We start from the raw sequence: 22,073 nt of genomic DNA, 5'->3' as shown, positions 1-22,073 counted from the left end.
TCTACGCCGAGGCCAGGAAGATGTTCATCCGCGCCTTCCTCGAGAACTGTTTTACCTTTCACGTTTACGTCTGGTATCCATTTCAAGTTAACATACGGGTAAAGTGTGGGGCAGGGTCAAAGTTCATCTTCTCCATTTGGATATCCAAAAGATCAGCAGGACTTTTTCACAAGTCCATCCTTGCCCCCTAACCTTCAAGGGTCTTCTTCATTTTGACAATTTTAAGACTCCCTCGCAAGAAGATCATTGGGAAGAAAACACTGGGGTCTATAATTTTCACTGGATTTTTGCACACTCCATGTTTTATCGTGGGGCTGGATCCCACGACCCTGGGATCATGACCCGAGCCGAAATCAAGAGGTGGACACTCAACCAACTGAGCCCAGGTGACCCCTGCATATTCCATATTTTAAATAATTGTGAGTCTTCTACGTTTTTTGTGTGGCATTCGCCTCAAAGGTGAAGTCTGCAAATTAGCTCAGCATTTTCTTCTCAATACCGCAGCTACGTTTTGAGAATGAGTGGCTGAACTTCAATAGGCCTTTCTCAGCCATTTGTTCCTCTTAATAATAAAGGATTCTTTTTTATTCTTATTATTTACTTAAAGTTTATCTTACTTATTTTATTTTATTATTATTTAAAAAAAAATTTTTTTTTCAACGTTTATTTATTTTTGGACAGAGAGAGACAGAGCATGAATGGGGGAGGGGCAGAGAGAGAGGGAGACACAGAACCGGAAACAGGCTCCAGGCTCTGAGCCATCAGCCCAGAGCCCGACGTGGGGCTCGAACTCACGGACCGCGAGATCGTGACCTGGCTGAAGTCGGACGCTTAACCGACTGCGCCACCCAGGCGTCCCTATCTTACTTATTTTAAGGGAGAGCGTGTGCGTGTACACCAGCAGGAGAGGGGCAGTGAGAGAGGGAGAGAGAGAATCTCAAGCAGGCTCCACGCTGACAGTGCAAAGCCCAATGCGGAGCTTGAGCGCACGAAATGGGACATCATGACCTGAGCCAAAATCAAGAGTCGGACGCTTAACTGACGGAGCCACCCAGGAGCCCCTAAAAGATTCTTTTTTGAAAGGCAATTTATATCTTTTGTTTGGGTATTATAATCATCACCACCCCCCCATCTCCAAATGATATGCTGACAGCTTACACCCTGACACTTTTCCCTCCTACAGATTACAGCTTATCCTTACTTTGCTTAATGACTGAGTGCCAAGTGTTACTATAAAGTCAAGCTGGACAACCTTCCCGTTACTGGAACAGCCGTACTGGCCGGTATGGACCAGAAAGGGGAGCAGAACAACCTGAGTCCTGAGCAGGGCGCAGGCCTCGCACCCGTAGCCACCTCTTGTCAGTCCACACGACCTGCCTCGAGCTGGCAGAATGTGCACCTGTTCCCTTGAAGGGCCTGGGAGGACGTTATTTTGCTATTTATATGGTACTTGTGATCCACAAATGGATCCGCCGTAGTCTCGAATCTGGTGTGTGTGTGTTCCTCGAGTGGAACCTGGTCTGTCTTCTCAACGTGCAGCCCACCCGTGACAGCCCAGACCAAGGGGGCCAGAACGAAAACCAGGCTTGCTGGTCACACGAGTGTGGGGAGACGGTGGAAAGTCTAGAGAAAGAAAGCTGCCTGTTCTGTGCTCTCGCCCCGCGGGCCTCCTCGCCACCGTCTGCCATCCGTGCGATTGGCGCCCATCACAGCACAGACCCCTGCCTCTCCACCTCGCTCACCCCTGGCCTCTTGAGGCCTCTCCACCGGCTCTTGCCTCTGTTGGAGCACTCATCCCAGACCTCCCTTCCTCAGGGCTGCCCTCAAATGTCACCTTCCCTGAAAAGAGCACCTTGTCTCTACCTCCCCACCACGCTCTCTCTTCCTGTCACCACAGCTGACACTGTGCGCTTCCCTCTTGCAGACAGTATGTTTCAGGAGGGCAGGGTCCCGGGACAAGGACAGGCAGCCAGTGCTTGTGGAGGGACTGACCCGACGACCGGCTTGGAGGCACCTCCGAAGACCCCCAACGTCTGCCCGCCATGCTCCCCGACTTACCTGTCCTTGTACTTGATCACGGCATCCACGATCTTCTTCATCTTCTTGGTGAGGTTGGGAGGGTTGGGGGAGAGCTTCTCGGCGGGTGGCCGCCCGCGCTTCTTCTGCTTCTTGCTGTCATCGTCCTTGTCGCGGCTGCGGGTGCTGGTGGTCGGGGTGGAGGAGCCGGCGTCGCCGTCCCGCTTGCGCTTCCGAGAGGATTTCTTCTGCCGGACCTCCTCTTCGATCTCCTCCAGCGTGCCCTCCTCGATGGCCTTCAGGGTCAATAGTGGTAAAATAGGACAGCCAGCACCGAGGTCGACAGGCAAAGGCCGCGGCGCAGACCCGCGGGGCACAGCTGGGCGGGACGCTCACAGGGGCTCTCGACGGGCCCCGGGGGACCAGGGCAGGCCTGTGTGCCTCCGTGTGCCCCGGCGCCTGCCTGTCCTTAACAAACAGACAGTCGCATTTCTTTAGCAATTAGAGGCATATCCTCACTGAATGGAGACTGAAGACTTGAACCCTGGAATCCCTCCACCCACAGTGACACTATTCATTACTTCTGCACTAGACCCTCTGCATTTTTCTCAAAATCTGGCCAAACATACAGAACAGAAAACTGACCGCTGTAACTATTTTTAAGCGTGCGGTTCACTGGCATCAGGTACATTCACGTTGCGTGCAGCCAGCGTTGCCAGTCGCCTTCAGGATGCTCCCGGCCCTTCCCACGAACACGTGCGGGACTGGGGACAGAGCTACGGTCACATCCACGTACCACAACGGGACTCATGTTTTTCCTTACTATATCCTGGGTGTATTTCCTGCCGTTTTTCTGCAACATAATTTTGAATGTCTGCTTAGTATTCCATTGTACGACACACCCTCGTTTAAACATCCCGTTCTTGGGCATTTAGGTGGTTTCCGTTTGGGGGAGGGGTGCCAGTGTAACCAATGCCACGACTGACAGCTGTGTGGCTTATACATGGATTTGTGGAAGTGGAAGTGCTGAGCAGAAAAGGCTGTATCTGAACGATATTAATTTTCAAACAATACCAACTTCATACTTCTCAAAGGTAATAACCAACTTGCACGTTTTATCCCCGCAAGTAAAGAAGTAAGAAGCCACATTTCCAGGGGAGTCCGGAATCAGGAAAGGGAGTGGGGGCGGGACTCACGGGGATGTGCTGGTCGTCCCCTCACATGTGTCAGCTGTGACCGTGAGCAGGACACAGGGCCATGAGCTGAGGACACAGCGGGGAAAAAACCCCTCACAGAGGGGAGAGCGTAAGCAGACAAATATCTTGCAAGCGTGGCACAAAGCGTGTTGATTGCCAAGAAGGAGGGTGAGTGGTGCTCTGATGGTGGGGCAGACGTGCCCAGGTCGGGGGTCAAGGGCGCGCCTCCGAGGAGGTAGCACCAGGCTGAGATCTGAAGGGAGGGGGTGGGTAAGGCATCCAGGCCAAAGGAACGGCTGGAAGAGCGCGTGGCAGGCAGGAGCCACTGCAAGGTTGGCACGGGCGAGGGCGTGTCCTGGGAGCCCAGGGTGGGTGCGGAGGGTAGAACAGTGTTCCCCGAAGTTCGTGTCCGTGTCCAACTTCAGAACGTGATCTTATGTTGAAATAGGATGTTTAAAGATGTAATTACTTAAAGAGCAGAATGAAATCATCCTGTGTCAGGGTGGGCCCACAGCTCCAATGAGAATGTCCCCGAGAGAGACAGGAAAGGACACAAAGACACACGGGGGAGAGGCCACGGAAGATGGCGGTGGACTGGGACGATGGGGCCACAGGCCAAGGAGCCACAGCAAGCTGGAGGTGGCAAGGAAGGGGCCTCCCCTAGAACCTTCAGCGGAAAAAGGGTCTTACTGACACCTTGACTTCAGTCTCTAAGCCTCCAGAACCGTCAGAGAATACACTGCTGTAGTTTTAAGTGACCCAGTTTGTGGTCACTGTCGCAGCCACCCTAGGAACGCGAGACTAGGGTCTCTGGTCCTGAGGCCCGGACACGCAGGCCAGAAGGGCACGTGCCAGCAACATTCTGAAGAGTTTTGGTGCATGTGGCACCAGAGCGGCTGCCAGAAAAGTGAGGCCAGTTAAAGGGCCAGCACGAAGAAAAGAGAGTACTTGTTTTGGGCAAATGTGTTTTGTTTTTTGTTTTATTAATGCAAATTCTTAACGGGTATGACATACAAAAAGGCACACGCTTTGTAGGGAAAGCATCACCTCAACAAATGGGGCCAGAACAATTGGCTGTCCACTTGTAAAAGAATGGAGTCGGATCCCTAACTCACACCCTAAACAAGAACTGCTCGGAAAGGGCCATGGGCCCATGTGTAAAAGCTGAAATTCTAAAACCCCTTGAAATAAAACACGGGGGTGAATCTTTGTGCTCCTGCATTTCTCAGCGGACTCTCAGACACCATACCGCAGCACAAGCAGGAGAAAAATAGGTACGCTGGACGTCGTCAGAATTAAAAACGTTTGTGCTTCAAAGGACGCCATCGAGAAAGTGAAACAATAAACCGCAGAATAGGAAAAAATACCTGCAAACCATACATCTGATGAAATGACTTTTGAAGAAGATCCGCAAATGGCCCACAAGCACATCAGCAGATGTCCTACCCCCCTGGGCACCAAGAAAATGCAAATAAAGACCACAATGAAGTTACCACTTCATAACCACCAGAATGACTGCAATCAAAGGGCAGGTGACAAATATAGGTAGGGTTATGGAGAAACTGGATCTGTCACATGCTGCCGGTGGGAAAGCGAAACGGCGCTGCCGCTTTGGAAAACAGTCTGACAGCTCCTCAAAAGACCATCTGACTCAGCGATTCTATTTCTAGATCTCTATGTGAGAGAAATCACAACGTGTTTCCTCACAAAGTCTTGTCCACCAACGTTCACAGCAGCGTTGTTCACGATAGCCAAGCGATGGAAACAGGCCAAGTGTCTGCACGAACAGAGACATCACCACCGTGTGGCCTATCTGTCCAACAGAATGCTGCTCGGCCTTGGAAAGGAATGATACTTGCTACCGCATGGATAAACCTTGGAAAGAGTCTGCCTGCTGGAAGAAGCCAGACGCCAAAGGATAGCACATTGCTCCATTTATACGAAACGTCCAGGGCAAGAGCTAGTGGGAATAAAGGGACAGAAGGGTAGCTGAAGAGGATGGGGCTTCTTTCTGAGGTGACAAGAATGTTCTTAAGCTGACCTGTGGTGACCACTGCACAACTCGGAATATACTAAAACTGCTGAACTGTACAACTTAAGTGAGCTTAGTGGTATATGAATTCTATTTTTAAAAAAACAAAAAAAGGGGCACCTGGGTGGCTCAGTCGGTTAAGTGTCTGACTTCGGCTCAGGTCGTGATCTCACAGTCCATGAGTTCGAGCCCTATGTCAGGCTCTGTGTTAACAGCTCAGAGCCTGGAGCCTGCTTCGGATTCTGTGTCTTCCTCTCTGTCTCTGCCCCTCCCCCACTCATGCTCTGTCTCCGTCTCTCTCTCTCTTTCAAAAATAAACATTAAAAAAAAAAAGAAGTGAATCGATAGGGGCGCCTGGGTGGCTCAGTCGGTTAAGCATCTGATTTTGGCTCAGGTCATGATCTCACAGTTTGTAGTTTGAGCCCCACGTCGGGCTCTGTGCTGGCAGCTCAAAGCCTGGAGCCTGCTTCGGATTCTGGGTCGCCCTCTTTCTGCCCCTCCCCCACTCACACCCTGTCTCTGTCTCTCAAGAATAAATAAACGTTAAAAAAAAATGATACTAGCCCACGGGCAACTGTTTTTTAAAGGGCACCCGTGTCTCAACTGTGGGAGTGTACGACCATGGGAGTCGTACAGGTCTGTGTTTGGGCCTATGCTCCATCAACTGGGGTTCTCTTCTTGTCTCTGGAGCTCGGGGCTGAAGGGTGAGGAGCAGGACAAGCCACCTGCCCCACCCGAGGGTCGCCTGGTTCCCCAGCATGTTTCAGTGGTCCCCTCTTGAGCACAGCTCAGCGGGCAAGCTCACTAGTCTGGGTGGTTCTGAGCTTCTTGGATGGGGCCAGGGCTGCTGGACCTCACGCACTGAGGAACCACTGGGGCCCATAGTTAATCGGGAGGAACCCCAGGGAGTGCAACTGGAGACTTGGGAAGGCAGTATCATTTATCCCAGGGTGTGCCAATCAACAAGGCAACCTGAACGCCCCCACCTGCTTTCCTGGAAAGTGTTGCTTCATGGACGTTTTTGTCAAACTCCATGGCCGGATTCCCAGCCATCACTTCTGCACTCAGAGCCCCGAGCCTGGGGAAAGGCCTGACCTGTCACCACAACTCCGTTGCCACCTGTGCTGGCACAGTGGGCCGACCAGACCCCTGAGGCCCCGACTCAGCCGCCTACACCTGCTGCTGCCAGGGACCCAGGCGCATCTGCTGAAAACCATGACCGTGTCACTTGTGAGCAGCTGCGATGCTGAGCCTGGGTAGGGACCTGCTTCCTCCCCCCACCACAGCCGGGTGAGGAGTCCAGCTCTGGGAGGCAAAGTGCCCAAAGTGAGGTTGTCTGATCCCGGCTGGCACTCCCTACCGTGCGGCAGGGCATTTCGATCACTAACTCGTCGCTGCCTTTCCCGCTGACAGGGGAGTGACCCCGGAAGACCACGCAGAGCCGAGGCCAGTTACGCCTAGTGGTGAGTCCCGAGCTGCCTCGGGGCCATGTGGGTGCTCTCTCCTGTGCGGGTCTGGAGGAACCGAACGAGCTGACCCCACACCAGAGCCATCACTGTCACTAATGAACACCAAGAGGGGCCGGAAGGGAGCCCACTCGGGTTCTGGATGAGGCCCACGGTACAGCAGCTAGCCTCTGCTCCCCCGACCCCATCGCCGACTGGCCCTCTCCAGCATGTACCTTGAGCCACTGCTTCTCGGTCAGCGAGTCGCTGTAGTCCACCTCCTTGCGGTGGCGGGAGCCTCGGCCAAACATTTTCTCCTCTTCCTCCTCGCAGGTCAGACGCTCCACCTCGGCATCGTCCTTGATGATCCATGAGGGGAGCTCATCCTCCTCCATCAGACGCGGCTTCCGCTTGGGGTTTCGGGCCTCCTCGCGCCTGCGGTCCAGGTCCATGCGCTGGGGGACGCGGGGCAAGGGGGCAGAGGGAGAGAGGCGTGAGCATGAGGAGAGCTGCGCGCATACAAAGGGCACGTGGCAAGGGGAGGCCTCTCTGCCTGACACAGATGCTACAAGGCAGCTCAACAGAGGCTCTGGAGTTTGCAACGGCCAGGCCGGCCCGGTGCTGATAGTAGACCCTTGCTAGGAGCTCCGGCTTGAGGCAGAAAATTCCAGAACAGACAGCAGAAGAGAGGCTGAGGGCCCACACTCTGATTCCATGCTGACCAGTGCTCTCTACCCAGGCCTCAGGAGCATCTGTGACTGACCACTGGCCTGGAACAGTGTCAACTCCCTCTGAAAGGGAGCCTCAAGGGCAAAGGACTCAGGAGGACACGCATTCTGCAGTACTGAGGATCCAAAGGGGACCCTGTGTGTGTGTGCGTGTGCGCGTGTGTGTGTGTGTGTGCGTGCGCGCCACCACTCCTGCAACACTCCTTGGAAGCCACAGAAGAAAAATGGGTCACTTAGGAGGCAGTGTGCGGCCACCTCGTGAAACGCCCCTGGCTCTGTTACCCGCAGGGGACACCACCGTCACCGAGACGTTTTGCTCGATCTCGTGTTGACAGGGTGGTGCGCGTGAAGCCGCAGGGCACCCTGTGAGCCTGTGAGGCGGGAACAGTGCCTCTGCCTCCACGCGGCGCTTACCATGAACAGGTCAAACTCCTCCTCGTGCCGGGCAATCATCTGGTTCACCGTCTCGTCGTCGGGCACCTCGTCTTCTTCCTAGAAGGTGGCACACATTTAGTTCGGGTGCGGAGAGGCCGGGCTGGGCGGCGGCAGGCCACGGGCAATGAGCTGGCGGTCCCGGTCCGGCTGCGGTGGATGGGGACCCACGCGGCAGCGAGAGGCACACACGCACACGCACACGCACGCTCCGTGGGGTCAGGGCCCTTGCTGGCCGTCTCAGCCGGGAAGCCGAGGACCGGATGGGCGTGGAGACTGAACTACCCCTCTCACCTTTAGAGGTGGCTCCTCCAGGTCGGGGTTGACGCCCGCTGGCGGAGGGGCAGTGTGGGCGAAGCTGGCACTGCCGCTGCCCGTGCTGCAGTGTCTGCTCTGTGGATAAATAGAGGACTTCAGGCTCCAGGGCTGTCAATCCGGCGCCTTTCACCAGTAGTTTAGAAAAAAAAACCACTTCAAAGAAAAAGCAAGTACTCATCCTCTTTCCTTTCAGCCCACACTCCCTTTACTCCAAAGGGATGCAAAAAAAAAAAAAAAAAAAAAAAGAGTGCAAAAAAGGTAAAAAAACAAAAATGAAAGCCGCTCATGCGTCCACCACTCACGCCGGGGAGGGGGTCGGGGCCGGCGCTGCCCTCACCTCGTCCTGCTCCTCGTGCTCCAGGATGGCCTGCAGGAAGGCGCGCCTCTCATGGCTGGAGGACTTCTGGTCAAACATGCCGGCCTGGATCACCTTCTGGTCGACATTGAGCTTGTATTTGGCTGCGGCCAGAATCTTCTCCTCCACGCTGTTGACCGTGCAGAGACGGAGCACTCGCACCTCGTTCTGCTGCCCAATGCGGTGGGCGCGGTCCTGGGCTTGCAGGTCCTAGAGGAAGAGACGCGGGTCAGTCCCGATCCAGCTCTATGCCGTTTTAAGAGGAAGTCAACCTCGCGGCGCCACCAGGAAAGACTTTCCGGTTCTCGTGTGCCTGCCTCCTGCCTGCCTGCCCCAACCAGCAGCTTCTTGAGCTGGGAGCCCAGGAACGCAACCTGCAGACTGCGCCGGGATGATGTCACCCCGGGATCGCCCCTACCCACCTTACTGGGACTCTACGGGTCTTCAGGTGGAAGGTGCCACTTGGAGGACAACTCCTGGATGGTCATGTTCCCAAGCAGCTCATGTCACAGCTGACAAAGGACCCCTCACCTACCCTGGGAGGGCCCCGTGCATGGTGTGGCCGTATGCATTAAGGACACCACGCACAGGACATGACTGAAGCAGGACAGCATCTTGGCAGTGCCTGGTTTGGCTGCGGGCCCTGCTACTTCCCTTATGTGCAGCTCAGGCCGAGGCCCCACTTCTATGAGCCTCAGGACTCACTCTGCTGACACGGGCCCTTCTCCTGGCTGTCGTGTGGGGAGAGGAGCTAAATGGCACTGGGCGCTCAGCCCAGAGCGTGACGCACAGTGAAGCTCTGATCAAGTGGTAGCCGTGGCTGCCAACACTTCTCTATCATCACCCCCAGCCCCAAATCAGCAGGGTTCCCGTGAAGTCCCACATCTGGGCCAGAGGGATGTGGGCCTACGGTCGAGAATCATACCCCATGGGGTTGATGGAGGCCACGCCTGGCCCAGGGGTGGGGGTGGGGCAGACAGGAATGCCCCTGGCTCAGCCAGTATGCTTCCCGGCAGGGTAAGCACTGGATCATGTGCCCTAGGCCCTGTAGGAAGTTTAGTGGCTTCTGATGCCCCTAGTGTGGCAGAGGACAGGGCTCCAGGGGGACCTCTGCCCACTATATGCCTGCTGATGGGGGCAGCACACCCCCCAACCACTTCTCAGGAAATTGGCTGGTCGCTGAGGTCTTGGTGAGAAGTACGCCCCAGGCTGATGGTAGAAAGGGTCGCTAGTAACCAACCAGAGCATCGGCCCATCAGATGGGCTAGAATTCCCACACTGCTGACTAGGGCCCCTAGGCTGTGGGGAAGGACACGCTCATACCCTGGGGGGGAGGGGGGGGCAGAGAAACCTAGGGCAGCCTTCTGGAGGCCACTGTGGCACAAGTGAATAGAAGATGAAGAGATCATGGCCACGGGCCAAGCAATCCCACCACTGAGGGTGGACTGGCCAGTGAGTCCTCATACAAATACTCCAAGAGAGGGACAACAGGGCTCCCTAAGTGGTCATGCTGAGAAACAAAACCCAGACACCTGCCAAGTGCGGTCTGAGTAAAGTCTCAGGGCCACCATATGGCCGGACACCTGGCAGCTGAGCACACGGCTGTGTGGCCTCCCAGTGTGCTCGCACCGAGAGGAGAATACACCAGCTGCTAAAGCACATGCTAGAACATGCTGTGTTTTGTGTCAAAACCCGAACGTGCCTGTGTGCATACGGGTACATGTTGGCATATGCTGAGACTGGTGGGAGGGGGAAAAAAAGGACTGTTATTTCGCGTTATTGATATGTGCATTAAAAAATGATCACTTTTATAATGAAACATTGGGAAAAGTTAAAAACTGCTGTTATCTGTAACACCCCGTTTCTCTGTAGCTGGTGTCGTGGCGCCCTGTAGAGGGCATATGGATAAGAAAGAAGAGGGGCGCCTGGGCGGCTCAGTCAGTTAAGCATCCAGCTTCAGCTCAGGTTGTGATCTCACAGTTTGCGGGTTTGAGCCCCGCGTCAGGCTCTGTGCTGACAGCTCAGAGCCTGGAGCCTGTTTTGGATTCTGTGTGTGTGTGTGTGTCTCTCTCTCTCTCTCTCTACTCCTCCCCCATTCATGTTCTGTCTCTCAAAAATAAAGAAACGTTAAAAAAATTAAAAAAAAAAAAAAGAAAGAAGAGCAGCAGCATAGACCTAGGCCCCAAATGTTTTTAAGAGCACAACTGTGTGAGAGTTCACACAGAACGCAGCCTGGAAGGCTCGCATCACTAAAAAAGCAGCAATTACCGACAGCTGTTAGATTGGGTTTATTTTCTGCTTTCTTTACGTATTTCCAAAAATTCAGGATTTTTAACTGCAACGGAGTACGTTTTTTCCAAAATCAAAGAAATTTCTATGTTTTGAGAAACAGAGAAAAATACCCTCTGAGTTTCTGTAAAAAAGCCTCAGGAGCTGTGGGGGCCGCAGCCACTCGCGGCAAGCAGGGTCTCTGTGCAGCCTCGAGTCCCCTCCCTGCTGGGGCGCTAGCCCACTCGTACCTGGTGAGGGTTCCAGTCACTGTCGAAAATGATCACAGTGTCAGCTGACTGGAGGTTCAGCCCGAGCCCCCCGGCCCGCGTGCTGAGCAGGAAGATGAAGTACTCGGAGCCCGGCTCGTTGAAGGTTTTCAGCAGCATGCCCCGGTCCTCCGCTTTCGTCGTTCCTGCAGGGCACGGGGACAATGGGGTCAGCAGGGGCGACCACGCAGGGAAGGGGGGTGATGGAGAGGAGACAGGGGAGACACCTGCTTTGGAGCGCAGGGATAGTGCCTGCGCACATCCCCCAGAGGCCTCCTGGGCCAGCGCCGTAATTGCTCAACACATATGCATCAGTGCGATTAGCGAGAGGTTCGGGTTTACGGGGACACTAGCGAATGCCACTCCTCCCACCTGGGGAGATGAAAGTGAGCACCAATGGGTTGCTGTGTCACCTGGGAGTAAAATGAGCCCAGTATGAGCGCTGAACCAGGTGGGTGCCGAAGCACAGAGCCTGGAACAGGTGACTGACCAGAGGGCTAGCGCCTGCCTCGATCTCGCTACAAGGGGCTTCTCTGTTCACAAGGAGAACCTGCTATAGGCAAGCACACAGGTGCCTCATAACAGGGCTTCTTCCCTCCAGGCGGGAATGGCTTTCCCTCTTCACGGAGCCATAGGGACTCAGGTGTGACCAGCCAAGACACGATCCTCAGCACCATGAATAGCACAGGGGCACCGAAATTGCTTGGCCTGCTGCCAGCTCAGAGCCAAGGTGCCCGTGGCAAAATCAGGAGTCATTTTTGGTGATGAAACGAATATTCAGTGCTTCTAGCTGCTTACCTACACATCACGACACGTAGCATGGAGGCCCGATGCCCACAGGAGCCTGGGCTCCAGACGTGCCCCCAGCTGCCCTTTTCCGGGGAAACAGGCAAGGCCTGGAGCAAGGACGGGGCAGGCCCCACGGCAGAAGGGCCTCCCCGGCACCTTCACTCTCACCGCTGACGGTGGAAGACTCCATCTCACAACGTGTTGCTGAGCCCCCACCTCTTATCTGTTCTTTGCCAGAGCTTCTGCCCGTGACCACGTGGGTACTGTGCGGTTGTGGCCGACAGACAAAAGTCCCCTCCTCACCACGGGGAAGGAAAGAAACGGAGCAAATGAACAGATGCCGTGGCGGGTGGGAATATGCTCTCTACCTACAGCCCCTCCTCTGAGGGTTGACTTAGCGACACAGACAGGGACCAGGGTTCACAAAGGCCTGGCCCGTGAAGGACGGGTGAGGCGGCTGGAGAGGCCGGGCTGTCCTGTTGTCAGGGGCACAGGGAGACATGCTGTCATTTGTGTTTGTAAAGGTGGCCCTGGACGGAACTCCCAAGACCAGACTGAAGGAAGGCACGACAGGTGTGAAAGGCAGGCCGTGCGTGGGGGCGGGGAGGGCAGAGACCGACGGGCGACCAGCCAGCGACCACAGGTCTGTGGTCTGTGAAACCACAGTTCCACCAGCTGCACGGCAATAGACAAAATGAAGGCCCAGAAGTTTGGGGCATCCTGTCAGGCAGATGCACCTGGCAATGAGCTTCAATAAAAGCTCCGAGAAGCTGTGGGAAAGAAGCAACCTCCCTAACCGTGTTCCACCCAGCGGCTCCCCAAGCTCACTTTTCTCAGGAGTCCGAGTGCTCCCGCAGTCGCACAGAGACCGGGGCCTTCCTGGCCACCTGACAAGCGTCAGACCACACGTCCAGCATGCTGTCACCATCTCGCTGAGCACCCACCCCCCCCCTCAGGAGCTCCCGTGGGCTGGGATAAAGGCCATGAGAGCACAAGGGTCTCAGACAAGCACTGTTCCCAGAAGAACTTGCTGTCATCCTGCATCCCCAGCTTCCCGCTCTCCCTCGCCTGCTACTCTCAGTGCGGGTAGTTCTGGCGTGGGCTCCAGGCCTGACCAGTGACAGCTCTACAACCACGTGGCACTGGAGAGAAGGGCATGTGGCTCACAACAACCTAATGAGAGCCAGCCCCTGGAGCTCTGAGGGAAAAGATGGGCTGCACCCTTTGTTGGGGACCATCGAGGACTTTGCTGAAAGAGCATCAGGGGAGCCTGGACAGGACGCCTGAGCAGGAAGCCAAGATGGAGGACAGTGGAGCCAAGAGCCTGAGAAAAGCTCATCAGTATCTTCTAGACACGTGGGTCCAGCCATACCGAAGCAAGCATAACCCCTGAATACTTCTTCCTCATGCCCACGGGATACGGATTTCTGCTGCTTCTAACCAAAACACGGCTGTTGCATAAAACCCCGTGAACACCGGACCCAGATGTGTAGTGCGCAGAGCAGGAGCCTCATGTTCGGGAGAACGGGGTGTCAGACCCAGGCTGGCCAACCTCCTCGGCCAACCAGTCCCACAGGCCTGCACCACTGAACGTGGTAGGCTCACTCTTGATGCTAGACCCAAGCTCCAGGCCCTGCTCTGCCTTGTAAGGGACGGGGTACCAGCCAGAAGCTTTGGCAGCTGCAGATAATGAGTCCCCTCAAAAAGCGTCTCTCTTGGTCACACTTACCGTCGAGCCTGAGGTATTTAAAGCCGCGATACGCAAAATAATCTTCCATGATCGTCATGAGGGAGGTCATCTGACAGAACAGCAGCACTTTGTGGTTGGTGGCACGGAGTTTGGGAAGAATCCTATCAAGAAGCTCAAACTTCCCCGAGGCGCGGTACAGGTCCAGCCTGGGGAGCGCAGGGAGTGGGGAAAGAACGCACATAATGTTAACAGCGGTGCTTTGCAGACAGGCACAGGAGACGGCTCCCATCTTCAGGCTGACCTGAGCGCCTAGGCAGGCTGGTCATCATGATCATGGGCACAGAAGTGGCTTCCCAGGCAGACCCACTCACTGCTGTGGAGTTTCCGCAAAGTCATTTCAACCCAACTAAAATATGCTCAGGCCAGACTTGATCAAGGGTGAGCACATGACTGTCGTCCAACTCACACTTTTAAGAATGAGAAGAGACGTGATCAGCAATCGTGCTGGGACAGCAGGAAGCTAGGCCTCCTCCCCATTCCTTGGGAGAACCTCCAAGAGCAAAGGCTCACACTGGAGAGTGTCCACACCGCACCCCGTGCAGGGTTCAGGGCCAAAGCCGCTTTTCTCATTCACTCCAGCCAACAACCCCTGGTCTACAGCTGTGCAGACTGAGGCCGGGGGGACAGCGAGACATGGCTGCGGATATGCCAGGGCCAGGACCTGAAGTCAACTCTGTGACACCCCAATTATGCAATTTGGTACAAAAGACACATAGCTAAAGAACATTTTAATCTTTTATTTTGATGCCTTTGTTCTTCACAGCAGTTTACTAGCCCAGAGAAATGATGGTGGCTTTAGCTCCATAGCAAAGCTATTTGCAATGTTGAGATCTAGACGTAGAACCCACAGCCACACCTGGGCTTAACGAAGCCTGGGTTGAACTTCATGAACAACGCTGGAGAAAACACTCCCGTGACAAGGTGGATCAAACACCATCTCTCTTAGCGGACGGAGCGTAGGCTCAGAGTGGTTAAGAAGGCTGTCAAGGGTCCCAGAGCCCGGATGTGGCACGGTGGGCCCGGGAAGCCAGCTCTGCCTCATAAGATTAATGGTGACCTACTCTCAAGGTATGGAGGATTTTTAGCCCCTTCTTTGGGCTTGTCTATATTTTCTAAATTTACTGCCACGAACACGGTGCCTCTGAAATTGGACAAAGGTCACAGGAGCGATAAAGCCAACCAAAGAAGTGCAAAAGACCTGCATGTGGACCGTGTGCCCACCCCCTTCACCGGGAAGCTTCTCACCCTTGCACGATGCCACCGGTAAACCCCAAGTGCTCGGAGAAGGACTCCTGCAACAGAATGAGAGATAGGTCAGGGCAGGGCAGGAAGAGGCCCCACGCCTCCGAGCCCTCACACTGGTGCACAGAGGTCACCCACAGTGGCTCTGAGGCCACACCCAGACGCTGTACACTGCTTTTGCATCCCACCAACATCCCTTTCCTCAGCCTCCCCCAAAGAAAAGTAAGTCACAGGACAGCACCGTTAACCACCAAAATGTACGCCTGAGACCATTCTTGGAGCAGAGAAATGGAATCCCAGGGGCATCAGGGGGTTTGCAAAGATCCTGAGACCTTATGCCAGTGAGTACAGACATACGTGTGCAATTCAGAAGAATCCAGACTCTCAAAGGGTATCGTGGCCCCAAAAAGTTCTGACCCAGAGACTTCACGAAAAGGGAGGCTGCTCTCAATGTTCCAAACAGGAATGGCCCCTCCCACATCACTGAGCGGCAAAAGCTAGTATGCCAACCAGCAGAGGCAGAGGGACCCTACCAGGATTATTTGGGAAAATAACCACAAAGATGAGTCTCTGAATGCTTTCTGCAGCTATCTGGGGTTAGGCTTTCTGGAGCTTTCATTTCTATCACGTTTTCCCACGTTGTTTGGATTGTTTACAATAAGCACTTACACACAGAAAATCAACAGCCAAGACAAGTACAGGCATTACCTACTCAAAGTATTATAAACTATCTTTTAAAAAGCTGTCAGGGAGGGGCACCTGGGTGGCTCAGTCGTTCAGTGTCTGACTTCCAGTCAGGTCATGACCTCACGGTTTGTGATTTGAGCCCCTAGTCGGGCTCTGTGGCAACAACTCAGAGCCTGGAGCCTGCTTTGGATTCTGTGTCTCCCTCTCTCTGCTCCTCCCCGACTCACGCACTCTCAGTCTCTCTTTCAACAATAAATAAACATTAAGCCTAACTCTGTGTGAGGAGGGGCTCAGCCCAGACAGATGCGGCTTGGAGGACGGAAGGCCTGCCATCCCTGGAGAAGGGCCTCACCTCGATGTGCTGGAACATGTACGGGTGGTTGCAGATCTTCCTGAGCTGCATGATGGTGTTCATCAGGGTCTTGGTGCCACCTTTGCCCTGAGAAGGCAGAAGAGAAGCTCCCATGTTGGGTCTTGTTCCTGGAGCAGATTGCGGGGACGGGGGGGGGGTGGGGGGGGGTGGGGGTGGTGGTGGTGGTGGTGGGAGAAGGACTCCAGAAGGGGGCACTTCAGGGGAGGTATGGTGTGTGGCGGAGCAGTTGGGAGCAGGGGGCTGGCTCCCGGGGAGGCGCAGAGGGCCCAGAGCCAGCGCCAGGGGAAGAGATTGCCTGGCACACTGGAGAGGCTGGGAGGACGGAAGGGAAGGAAGACTGGCAAAGGGCTGAGGCTGAATGACAAACATTTTTCTTGGTTGGGGGCCTCGAGGGGAATCTCTAAGGGGCTGCAGCCAGATGGGCCCTGATGACCTGGGAAGACCCGTGCTACAGAGAGAAGGATGCAGGGCTTGGGTATCTGCTGCAACTGCTCAGGTGAGAAAGGGCCCAAAGAAAACATGGAAAGGAAGAAATGGGGAGGTAGGCCAATGGGGAGGCATCGGGAGCAGAATCAAGGGACCCAGGAGGAAATTTCTGTCCTTACGAGGGGAGCTGGGGCGGGTGGGGTCCCAGAAGGTAGCAGCTCGCCCAGACCCCATCCACTTCAAACTTCACCATCACCCCAAATGCTTTTACTGCCAAGGTGAAGGGGCTCAGTGGCCATGGCTGTTAAGCCAGTTCTTTCCCAGCTGGAAAGGGGAGGCTCACTGGAACAGTCTAACTAGCACGGGGCTCCACCCTGTTGACAGATGTATCTGCGGCAGGCCAGCATTTCATAAGCGGAGGACATCAGATAGTGACACACTGGGAGGGTCTTGGGGGAATCCCTGGAAATGGGCCATTGGGCTTTACTGAGCATGCCTGTTCCCACCAGGTATGATTTAAACCGCAGCTATCTGATGCCCTTCAGATCACCACCAGACAAGGTCTCGATCTCAATGGTAAACTCCAAGGAGACAGAAGGCTCAGGTGGCGACAATGTGCTCAAGCCCCAAACACCTGGCCTGACCCCAACCCACCTGCCTTGGACTTCCAGGTGGGGAAGGGGAGGGGCCCGTGGCTAACCTTCTTGTCCTTCTCGGAGCCATCGGTGAGCAGCACCCCTTTGGCCTGCATGTGCCGGTAGAGCACACGCTGGAGCGCAGACATGTCACACTTGATGACATATTCCACCTGCAGGGGACACACGTCACCAGTCAGAGCTCAGAATCTCTGAGCCTAACGCCCAGCCTGAGCCCATCACTGGCCTCTGAACCTCTCAGAGACAACCTGGCCCCAGGATACGTGCTCAAATGAGGGCATAAGTGGATGACGGTGAGGAGTCCCCACAGCTGGGGAACAAGGAGAGACAGGCTGTGGTAGGTACAGCGGGACAGAGAAACACAGACAGGACGTGCTGACCCAGAAGGGGCAACTTGACTACTTTCCCAAAGCTTCTCTCCAGTCCACCAGAAAACCAAGGGCAAGTAATTCATGTCCCACCGGGGGGAGGAGAGGGTGTCTAGGGGGACAGCTGGGGGACTGGGACCCTGAGCAAGAAGCCAGAGCCATCCTGCGGTGTGAGCGGGTTCATGAGCAGCCCACAGCCTCTGAGCACCGCAGGATGTGATGGGACAGGACCTGCCCAGGCGTCTGATCCACAGACGCCAGGCGGCCTCCCCGCTCTGATCCACACCCGCCTCCACTCTGCAGACCCAGCTCGTTTGAGTGAGTGGCTGTCCTCACACCCCATGGACACTACAATGCCGAAGCGAGACCAGGGCCACGATCACCTGAGCGCCACCTGACCGGTCCTACGCCGGAAAACCCCTGGCACGACACTGCACCATGGCTTTGTCCACTCAAAACTATCTGTTACCTTTTCAGGCAACTGGGCCTCGACTTCCTTCTTGAGCCGCCGGAGCAGGAAGGGCCGCAGCACTTTGTGGAGACGACGGATGATGAGAATGGTTTCCTCCTCGTTCAGGTCCACCTGGCACCCCCATGAGACAAGCAAACCGAGGTTACCTCCAAAGGAAAGGGGTGGGGATGGGGTGAGGGGGGTGCACAGGGCCATCTAGAGTCACCTTGCCCTCAGTACCTGTTTCAGGATGCCTTATGCTTTAAGGGGCATGGTGGGGCACCCCCTTCCTTTAGAAAAGTGTAAGGACGTGGGACCTTCCACGGAATTCCTAGTGTGTAGAAACCAAGGCTCCAGGGAACCACACCCCATAGGCTTTACTAGGAAAAGAAACACACAGCACACCAGGCTGCCTCCCCACAAATAATAGAAACTCATGTGTCTGGAGACCCGCCAACATATCCCAAGGAAAGTGGGACAGAACCACATTTACAGAACATTTGCTGTAAAACGAATGATCCTCTTGGGGGGCTCTGTTGCTGCGAGCCCTAAATCCTCTCTCATTTCAGCATAGCAGGGACAGAGGGAAAGAAACGCTACTCTCCCAAGGCGTCTGCTATGATGCTAACAAATTCAACTCTTAAAAATTGGCTGGCTCAGTTGGTTAAGCATCTGACTTCAGCTCAAGTCATGATCTCATGGTTCATGAGTTTGAGCCCTGCGCAGCTTGGAGCCTGCTTCAGATTCTCTGTCTCCTTCTCTCTCTGCCCCTTCCCCACTCGTGCTGTCTCTCTTTGTCTCTCAAAAATAAATAAATGTTAAAAAAAATTTTTTTTAAAAAGGGGCGCCTGGGTGGCTGAGTGGGTTAAGTGCCCAACTTCAGCTCAGGTCATGATCTTACAACTTGGGAGTTTGAGCCCTGCATCAGGCTCTGTGCCGACAGCTCAGAGCCTGTAGCCTGCTTCGGATTCTGTGTTTCCCTCTCTCTCTGCCTCCCCAACTCATGCGCGAGCATGCTGTCTCTCAAAAATAATAAACATAAAAAATAAAAATAAAAAAGTCAAATAGACCAGACTTAAAGTTATCTTTCTTGGGGCCCCTGATAACCTCATAGTAGAGTTCTAGAACTGCTGCTAACCTTGAAAATAAATGAAACAAGAGCCATATGCTTGGAATGAGGGTCCTGGGGGTCTGAAAACTGGGGGCTCCTCCTGGAAAAGCCACAGTCTCCTTCAGAAGGGCTTCTGTCTCCACTGGAGCCAGGGAGAGGGGGCCTCATGGATGACAGTAAGGTGGCCCCAGCTGACCTGGATCTGCCCATGGAGACCCTCAGGACTGGGAACCAGCTGGCTGGGCTAGAAACACTGGTGGCCCCAGGGAGCCCAGCCACCGAGGGCAGTGACACTCATTAACCTCCAACCTCTGCAATTGTGTCCCATTCCTCAGTCACCAGGTTCTAGCCATGCAGCCTCATTCGACAGAAAACATGACCTGCCCATAAGCCCCCCTCAAACCCCAACAGCACAGGAGGCGTGCACTGGGAGCCGGCTTGGAGACTTCATCAAGCAATGAACACCTGGTTCCTCGGGCCAATGTCTGGTCTTCAGGCTGACAATGCCATCCCCAGCCATATAGACATGGAGAGACGTTAATCACTGCGTTTGTTAAAAACAAAGTATACAGAATCTGACTGTGTTGCTGTTTTAACTAAAATCTTCTGAGCCTACTGCTACCCTTGGGGTGAAATCTGATCTCTCTAGAAGGACCAACAGGACCCTTGGGACGTGGACCCAGCGCCACAGCTACCTTCTTGCTGTCCCCTCCCTGGACCTGAGGCACAGGGTCAGGAAATCCCCGAGCGACTCCCCAGAGTTCACTCTCACGATCTCCGCCCTTCAGTTTCGGCACCGGGGCCGCTTTGCCCCATGAAGACATGGCCTCCCGCCCTGGCATCCAGCGCAAGCCTGGCCCGCTGTGGGGGGCACTCAGCGGACACCTGAGAGAAGCCAGCCGAGCCTGGGACTGTCCACTTGGGCAAAGTTCCCATGACCACGGCCCCCCTCCCTGCCTTACCTACCGCCAGCACGGAGCCAACTGCACACACACACCTTTTCCCCAGTCATGGCAAAGGGCGCGTTGAACCACTGCTCGAAGGTGCTGCAGCTCTTGAAGATGGTGGGCAGCAGGAAGTTGAGGAGCGCCCAGAGCTCGGGCAGTTTGTTCTGCAGCGGCGTGCCCGTCAGCAGCAGGCGGCGGGGGGCCACGTAGTGCGTGTTGAGGACCTGCGTCAGCTTGCAGTGGTGGTTCTTCATGCGGTGGCCTTCATCGACGATCATGTACTTCCAACGGATCTGCGGGGCCCCAGAGCAGGAGGTTGTGTGGTGGGGGGGGGGGGGGGCACGGGAAGCAGCAGGGTCGCCCCTAGCTTAGCAAGAATGTCCCAACTCTCAGGCAAGCCTCCAGCCAGAACAGCAGATTTAGGTGAAGAACATGAGCGTAACAAGTTCCCCTGACAAGCGACAGCCACATAACAGGGCCTCCGTGAAGCAGGCGGTGCAGACAGACACACAGAAGACATGCCCGTGACCCGCTGTCGGGCAAACGACGCACTTTGCAGGAAAGTACTCTGGTTTCCCCCCAGATTACATATGCTTGGACGCAGCACAGAAAAATACTACAAATAACACACCTCTCGCCGATTAGAGGGCCCTGGGCTGGGGGTGGGGGGTCTACAGGGGACGTGGCTCAGAAGTGGGTACATTTCCCAACCACCAGGCTGTGCCTCTCAAGGCAGTACTAGTACAGGTAAGTTCAGAATGGGAGCTCCAAGGGGCTGGGGCTGTGCCCAGAGCCTGCTGGTGACCACAGGACCGACAGACACTGGCTCGATGTCCAGCCTCACGGTGAGCCTGAGTCTGCAGAACACCGTGACGAGCCTCCCAACTGCTCCGTGCTTCAGCTCCGCCCTCCCGTGGACACAGTGACGCTTGAGACAGGCGATGCGTGTCAGGTGACCAGACTGAACAGGGCAGAGCTGACAGGGGCAGGGGAAAGGGAGCCGTCTCCCAGGAGGAGTCCCCGTCACTTGGCCTTGACATCCATTAATGCCGCTGCCAGGTAAGGACTATCTCAGGCTTGGGACGGGCCAGGCTTTGCAGAGTTGGAAGGGGTGGCCTGCGCCACAGGTACGAGGGGAAGAGCCTGCTCATGGACCCCAGCCCCCTTATCTGTACACCGGAGATGGGTATGGAGCACCCGAATCGTCACAGCGACGAAGTCCCTACAGGTGACCTGTGAACACCTCCATCCCTGAGTCAAAAATTCGATCACCCGACCTAACCTGTGCTGGATGGTTAGTGGTCAGAACACCTGCATCATCTTCAGCCTCCAAACCAGGAAAAGTGACCTTTTTGTAGGCAAGGGACCATGTGAGTTTTATACCCGGGTCAAGGTATGGTCTCAGTGATCCACCGATGGCCTGACTACAGCTGCCTTCACAACAGTGTCACTCAAGAGGCTTCCAGGCCTGCAAGACCCCCAGCAAACACATGCCAGCCCGAGACCGACGGAGCACGAGTCCTCAGCCCTGAATGCCAAAATCATAGCTGCTTTGTGGGCTTGGGTCCTGAGGGCCACGGTGGGGGTGGCACTGGAAGGTCACGGCCACCAGACCCAGGCAGAGACAAGGCTGGCCTCACCCTTACCCTGCCAGGCATAATGAGGACAGGACTGGTGACGGGTCAGGAGGTACCCTATGTGAGTAAGCTCTTTGGGCAGAAGTTCTTAGAAGCTAGTCCGCATGACACACACACGACAACCCTGGATCAGGTGCTCCCTGACATCACGTGACTGTCTGGGGCTTGGTGTGTTTTACACATGGACACACTACCTTTGCAAGGATGTGCTTGTCTTTAATGATGTACTCATAAGTCGTCAGCAAGACGTTGAACTTGCCACTTCGGAGCTGGGGGACGAAAGCACGCCTGGCTGCTGGAGAACCCTGCGAGGGAGAGAAGGCACGCACGCCTCAGCCTCCTGAGGCCACGGCGGCTGACACCTACCTCGCCGGGGCTGCCACAGAAGGGCGCCGGGCAAGGCTGTTGGGCCTGTCCTCCAACTTGTCGCCTGCGCTACACCTGCCCCCTGCTCAGTGGCCCATCAGCTCCCTCCTCTTCCCAGGCCTCCTCTGAGGCCTCGAAGCTGGAAACCAGGGCCTCTGCCCCCCCGGGCCTCCCGTGCTCGTGCGGGCGCCGTGAGCACTCCCAGACACGT

General features: G+C 55.3%; 1 protein-coding gene across 11 annotated transcripts in view; it reads right to left on the bottom strand.

The window, feature by feature from the left end:
* SMARCA4 (SWI/SNF related, matrix associated, actin dependent regulator of chromatin, subfamily a, member 4) overlaps nucleotides 1-22,073 on the bottom strand; it is a 90,735-nt gene that overhangs the window by 16,981 nt on the left and 51,681 nt on the right. For 5 of the 11 annotated variants that reach the window (XR_006965310.1, XM_047097144.1, XM_047097138.1 and 2 more), the window contains exons 18-30: nucleotides 21,691-21,801; nucleotides 19,910-20,152; nucleotides 17,820-17,933; nucleotides 17,027-17,134; nucleotides 15,880-15,966; nucleotides 14,844-14,890; nucleotides 13,578-13,744; nucleotides 11,042-11,205; nucleotides 8,505-8,732; nucleotides 8,144-8,242; nucleotides 7,832-7,909; nucleotides 6,926-7,144; nucleotides 2,059-2,321 (exon numbers count right to left, since the gene is read on the bottom strand). Coding sequence is in view for 10 of the 11 variants with exons in the window: in XM_047097144.1 (XP_046953100.1) it covers nucleotides 2,059-2,321; nucleotides 6,926-7,144; nucleotides 7,832-7,909; nucleotides 8,144-8,242; nucleotides 8,505-8,732; nucleotides 11,042-11,205; nucleotides 13,578-13,744; nucleotides 14,844-14,890; nucleotides 15,880-15,966; nucleotides 17,027-17,134; nucleotides 17,820-17,933; nucleotides 19,910-20,152; nucleotides 21,691-21,801 (1,928 nt within the window). In the remaining variant the exon portion in view is untranslated. The other 6 variants (XM_047097142.1, XM_047097143.1, XM_047097140.1 and 3 more) reach the window with 5 other exon arrangements.

Source organism: Lynx rufus, unplaced genomic scaffold, assembly GCF_022079265.1.
Source record: "Lynx rufus isolate CCGP_SWC_20201006 ecotype Redwood Valley unplaced genomic scaffold, mLynRuf1.p SCAF_4, whole genome shotgun sequence".
NCBI classification, from domain to species: domain Eukaryota; kingdom Metazoa; phylum Chordata; class Mammalia; order Carnivora; family Felidae; genus Lynx; species Lynx rufus.
This window is presented reverse-complemented; position numbering and strand designations above follow the sequence as displayed.